Source organism: Primulina huaijiensis, chromosome 2 (genome assembly GCF_012295235.1).
Source record: "Primulina huaijiensis isolate GDHJ02 chromosome 2, ASM1229523v2, whole genome shotgun sequence".
NCBI classification, from domain to species: Eukaryota; Viridiplantae; Streptophyta; class Magnoliopsida; order Lamiales; family Gesneriaceae; genus Primulina; species Primulina huaijiensis.
In genome coordinates, this window is record NC_133307.1 from 408110 (window position 1) to 415015 (window position 6906).

At 33.0% G+C, this 6906-nt stretch overlaps 1 protein-coding gene across 1 annotated transcript; it reads left to right on the forward strand.

The window, feature by feature from the left end:
- Positions 1–1027: 1027 nt before the first annotated feature.
- LOC140958653 (adenylate isopentenyltransferase 5, chloroplastic-like) lies at positions 1028–3701 on the forward strand. Its single transcript, XM_073416179.1, has 2 exons — positions 1028–1126; positions 2444–3701. Exon 2 carries the CDS (start codon positions 2455–2457, stop codon positions 3451–3453), a length of 999 nt encoding a protein of 332 aa, XP_073272280.1. The 5' UTR covers positions 1028–1126; positions 2444–2454; the 3' UTR covers positions 3454–3701.
- Positions 3702–6906: the final 3205 nt, after the last annotated feature.

Sequence of the window (6906 nt, forward strand, 5' to 3'; positions counted from 1 at the left end):
ATTAAAGGGGCCCTTCCTCTTTGACATAAAATAGATTTGGTTGACGCATATTTCTTTATCAAATTTCTCAATAATCTTGAATCTAGTGAGCCATCTTTAATGATCTCGATATAATTATTAAACCAAAACCTCATGTCAATTTATTAATACAAAAACTCCAATGAGATAGTTTCACGAGTCATATTTTGTGAGATAACTTTTTCATTATAAATATGGATCAAGTCAATCCATCTCATGAATATTACAAAAGACCCATTATTCATTTATTAATGTCGCGATAAAATAAAAAAAGTTAACGTGCATGATTCAATTTTTAGCTTAATTCATGATCCAGTACAAACCAAAGGAAAGTATAAATGCTTGCCAAATCGGTTTAATAACCATCAAAATATCTATCACATGCTGGGCTCAGGCCAAACTCATGCAAGTATATGTGTACTTTGAACTCATACAAAAACTATTTCGTAATCGTTGTTGCTTTATGAAAAATGATAACTCAAATTATTATAAAAATCCATTATAATCCGTTACTAACCAATTCAAATATTTTTTTCTAATTCACATTTTCTAAATATTTTTTTAAAAGTTTTTGGAAATATTGTATTTTTTATCTTACATATTTATCTTTTTGAGATTTTCTTTACATATTGTCAATTTATAATCTTAGTCACGTATCTTTTCATTTTTGAAATTTTAGTCATTTTTTCGAGAATGTTGATATGACAACACCACGTTGACATCTCATCTATTCCAAATAAACTTAAGTCAAAAAAAAAATCTCAAATTAAAAAAAACAAAACAAAAGTAATAGACAAATATCGAAATTTTATCACACAGATAATCAAAATCATAAAAAGCAGATATACATGACCAAAAACACAATTTTCCCATCGATCTTTAGAATTTTTGAAATAAAATCATATCAAAGTCTGAAAGCTATTTTTTGGAAAGTTGAATTTTATACAATTTTATTCTAACCTCTTCAAATTTTTTTTTTTTTAACGCAACACAACATTTGTGAGCCTACGTTACATTTGGGAGCTTATAGTTTATCGACCGCGTCTTCTTCCTCATCCGGTGCCGATGGAGTTTTGGGAGAAGAAGAAACAATTGCTTAAACATCATTGTAAGTATTTTCTTTTTTAAAAATAAGTTACTTAAATCATTAGTTAATCCTACTCAAAAAAAATAAAATAAAATCAAACCAAATATAATAAAATTTTACAAATATTTATCTATCATTTTGTATGACTCGTTTGATTAATCATTCAATAATCACATCTCCCGAACCAAACACTACTGAAAATGATTACTCTCATCTCCATTGAGCCTACACAATGATTAGTAAGCTCATTGGATATATCTTTAATTGCAAAACAATTTAAAAAATAAAATAAAATTGTTTCTCTATTAATTGGTTGTTATTTTCTAATGAAGCGGAAAATTTTTAAGCAAAGAAATAACATATTTTTGGTCAACTTTTTAAATCCCTAAACATTCAAAATCATCACCAATTAGTCATTGTCGTTAAATTAAATTATGTTGCAAGATAACAGAAATGACTAATATTTCTAATGAATGCAATTCATGTAATAAGAATTATATTTATCATGTACGTACACAAATTAAGTAATATAATTATATGTATTCATAAGTAAATAGTCAACACGGTGCAATAATATTTTATATGATAACATGAATGCTATTTTTTTTATTGCATGATAATGACAAACTCGAACAACCTAAGAAAAGTCGAGAATTTAAAATCTTGTGTTTGTGTGTGTATTAAAATATGTTTGTTATCTACAATCGTAGTTCTTTAAAATATATACATGATATATCATGCAGTATGAGATGGATCTATGAAACTTACACGACTGAGTGTGTATATATTATGTAATTTTGTAGATTAAATATATATGTGTGTGTGAGATCGATTGTCGAGATATATATATATATATATATATATATATATATATATATGACATTCGATAATCTCATGCGAGTGGATAAGAATTGACCATATGCTATGATTTAAGTCCAAATGCACACAATATAACATATGTTTTGATAAGATTATGTGTTGATGTATATAATGTCCTAGGATTAATCAAATAAGGAGGGACGAATCTTGTTTGGAAATCTAATCACTTGGTTTGAAAAAGAAATATATGCATGGCTAAATCTCCTTCTCCATCACATTATAAATAACTCCACCACCTCAAAGTGTTCCGCAAATCGAGCTGATCTCCGATATTTAATCAAATATCGCTCTAACATAACAAAAAGGAGGTTTTGTGCATATTTTCTTGGTTTCCCATGCTCGATCGATGGATTGGAGGTATATTCGTAGAGGTTTCTTTAGTTGTTTTCTTGGGCTTAACCGAAACCAACTATATATATATGCATGTAATCATTTTACAGTACCATTTATTTCTTGCAGAAACTGCAAGCATGCTTGTTCGGTTTTTCTGTTTTTACATAAAGATGGCGTACATGAGGATCTCATTATATGTCTGCAAGAGAATAGAGGGCCTCAGGAACATGGTGGACCAATCGATAAGTCCCGGGCAGCGTCGCAAAGACAAGGTGGTGATTGTAATGGGCGCCACGGGGACGGGGAAATCCCGGCTTTCTATCGACTTAGCCACCCATTTTGACGGGGAGATCATAAACTCAGACAAGATGCAAGTTTACAGAGGTTTGAGCGTGATAACCAATAAAGTCACGGATGAGGAATGTCGTGGCGTGCCACACCATCTGCTCGGGATCGTCGATCCCGACGAGGAATTCACGGCTGAAGATTTCGTGTATCATGCAACCATCGCTGCTGATGCCATAACCAGGAGGGGACGACTGCCCATCATTGCCGGAGGGTCTAACTCTTACATAAAGGCACTTGTCCTCGATGACTTTGAGTTTAGGTCAAAGTATGAGTGCTGTATTCTTTGCGTGAATGTTACCACGCCGGTTTTGCATTCGTTCGTGTCGAAAAGGGTTGATCAGATGGTTGATGCCGGATTGGTGGCGGAGGCGAGGGAGTTTTTCGATTCCAGAGGCGATTACAGCCATGGCATCAAGCGGTCTATCGGCGTGCCGGAGTTGGACGAGTACTTTCGGAATGAATCAGTCCTGGATGATGAAACTAGAGCCAAGACTCTCAATGCGGCTATCGATCGAGTAAAGTCCAACACATGCACATTATCTCTTCGTCAACTCGAAAACATTTCTAGGTTGGAGGAGAACTTGGAGTGGACGATGCATCGTCTCGATGCCACCGAAGCTTTCCTCCGTCCAAGCCGGGCAGAGTCGGACCAAGCATGGGAAGAAGCGGTGACGGTCCCCGCCACCATGATCGTGGGGCATTTCACTTCGACTATTGTTGCTCCACCTCCCATGGTGCAGACAACCACCTCCTCTAGCGGCAAGGTTGTCTCTGCTACCATGTATTAATTAGTTTCTTGAGTCATACTTACAAACAATATACACATCCTTTAATTATCCCTTTCATATTGGAACTTCGAAAAAATGAAGTCAAATATTCGAAAACGCACGACGTGGCAAGAACCCGAATGATTCTTTCCATTTATATAGTTTGACTTGGAGTCATGCATAAGTACCTAAAATGGTCATCCGTACGATCGGGAGCATTGAAGGGTTTCCCATTTCTTCTTATCTTAATTTGTTCTTTTCACTCTTTAATTTGGCTGTATTATTCATAGAGTTGACAACTCTATAGTGTAAAACAGTGGTCTGTGAATAAATAATCTTTTTATTTACTTCTTTTTTCATAAGATTGGGTATCATATTCCTCGTGGAATTGCAAAATTCACTCTAATTAAACTAGTAATACATCATATATACACAAGAAAAGTATTCTTATCTTACTTCTTTTTTACCCAAAAAAAAAAAAGAAAAAGTAATGACATATTATAATATAGAATATTATCAAATAAGAATTTTAATATTTTTCATGACGATGGAACTCTCTTACTTACTATGAGCGGTGATTTTTAATTTTTTTTCTATTTGTAATTCATGTATATATTAACCAGTACTAGAAGTTCTGAGTTATAAGTGGAAAAAATAATTAATATCTTCTTTTACATTCCTTTGGATTTTCAAAAGTTCAACTTTAAAAAATTCCACTCATTTTCTACGCTCAAAGTGGATCCTTCGCGCTCAATTAAAATTATTTGGATTCTATTCCTGATCGAGTTGCATCACATAAAGTAATTTAAGTTATCATTAGAATATTAATAGCCGTTGTGGTCATGACTAGCTAGGTTGGAATAGGGAAAATCGTATATTTAGAAATAAAAAATTATGTATGACTTTTTTCCAAAAAAAAAATATATATTCAGTACGCTAAATTGATATTTTTTCCCTAATTATCTCTAACGCCACAGAGTTATCACATTCACATTTAATTTTTTCGATCGGCAAATTATTTGTAATTTTTCTATTATTGACCATATTGAAAACAATTTTAAAAAAAGTAAGTAGTTTATGGTATAAAAACAATGATTAAGATTTTTAAAAATAATTTATGAAACATATTTATTTTCGATTAAAACTTCAATGCAAACAAATAATATTCACACGATCCATGTTTTAAAATCTACCTTACAAAGATTAGATTATTCTTTTGAATATCTCACAAAATTAATCGTCTCACAAAAATTTTCGTATATGTATTTATATATTGCTAATGTGATGTGGTGAGATGAAAAATAGAAGAGCACCACATTTTGACAATCGATTCGATTAATATATTCATCAAAGGACTAAAAATAGTACCAAGTACGGAAATTATTAGATGTCAAACAAAATGAATATGCCTCATAAATTGACCATCATGAAAATCGAAGGGTAATAGCAACAGGACACAGGCACGAACACTTGTACCCTTGGGACCTAGCCATTACAAATTTAAATTGAACACGTCTATAATTTTCTAAACTCTACAAAACTGTTTAAAAGAAATTAATAATCAAGGGCAAAAACTTATGTGAGACGGTCTCACGGGTCGTATTTTGTGAGACAGATCTCTTATTTGGGTCATCTATGAAAAAGTATTACTTTTTATGCTAAGAGTATCACTTTTTACTGCGAATATCGGTAGGGTTGACCCGTCTCACAGATAAAGATTCGTGAGACCGTCTCACAAGAGATCTACTCGTAATCAAGAATGAATACACCCATTAATTTGCTCAGTCTGAGTTATGCTTTTTATGCAATCAAACGTTTGCTAGTGTTGTTATTTGGTTTATGCCCATTCTTTTTAATATAATTAATATGTTAATTTAGATATTCATGAGCAAAGTTAAATGTAGAACGAGTTTCTCTATAGTTTGGGCTGGAAGGTATTGGGCCAAGTAAAGGTAAAGTCCAATAGGTATGAGGAAGAAGATGGGCCAATCAACACTGCTGAGCTAAGAGCCCATAACTGGATACGAGATAATGCAGTTAAAGGGGTTGGTTGAAAAAGCGGGGGAAAAAGACGATAACAGATTGGATCAATCTTGACTTCAAGAAAAGAAAAAGACTTCCAAAAAGAAATACAAGCAAGGTGGAAACTGGTGATGCAATCGGAATACAGAAGATCACGCAATACACCGAAGAAGTCAGAAGCAAGGAACACAAAGAGATATAAGGGAATAAGACTTTATCGGTTCTTGTAATTGTTTACGTTCCTTCTTTCTTCTGAGTTGAAAACTCTGTGTATTTTATGTTCTTCTGGTAATCAATAAAGGCTGGCGTGTTTCTCCGTGGATGTAGGTCTACCAAGGCCGAACCACGTAATCGTATTGTGTTGATATTTGCTTGTGAGTAGTGTTTATGATTTGGTTGTCTTGGTTACTGATTGTTCAAGATCCTTGAGTGAATCTGTGCTGCGTATTTACTCTTCTCGATATAAACTCCAACATTAAATATCATATCATGGATGATAAGTTTCCCTAGAAAAAGTTTGTCATTACAGGTCAGTACCTATTATATTATGTGACTTTCCCAAACGGCTTCTCATGTTTCGACATGCAAACTGCAAGAATTTTGACAAAAGAGATCAAGAATATCTTCCTTTAAGTTAATGCTTATAAAGTATTATTAAGAAGGTTTTGGATGCCATCATTCCTAGTTAGTTTGCTCGATTATTTGACTCATTGATTGACTGTTAGAAATGTTGCGCGCAGATTGATTACTAATCAATTAGGTTGGTAGATTAATTTTCAATATTGGAAATAATATCACGGAGAATTTTGTTCAAATGATTTCAATGAGAAATTTTTTTAGATGGAAAATGAAAGAGGAGGATTGGCAAATGATCATTGAAATTCGTCAGAAATTGGATCAAGATAACCAAAAAATTGAAAACTCGGTGAACTAAAATTAAAAATTTGACAAATTAATAACAATAAAAAAAAAAAAAAAACATTTCCCAACATATTATTAATATAAAATATATTTAGTTATGATTAACCCATAATAGGGGACGTGTTTCCTTTCGGCAGATCAACCAAAATCTGTTTCGGCAGCAGCGGGAGGCTTAGCCGCTTGTAGACAGAAAGAAAGTGGTTTCACGCTGGAAATCATTAACATCTATACAAACTTAAATGTATCACTCTTTCTATTTCCGTGCACCGCCACCGCGGCTCAATCATCTCCGAAGGGAAGGCGGAATCCATCACTCTGGGGTTGCGGTTTAGGATCCGATTTCGGACCGGAAATTGTGTTCGACCCGGTTACTTGTCGAGTATATATATTTAAAAAATCATTGAACTATTTTTAATTAACGTATACGTAATTGCAACTTGATATATTTTGATATCAAATGGTTAAAGTTGATAAATAACGATAATTTAACTAAATTTGGGATTCGGGATTCTAAGCAAAAAAAAAAAAAAA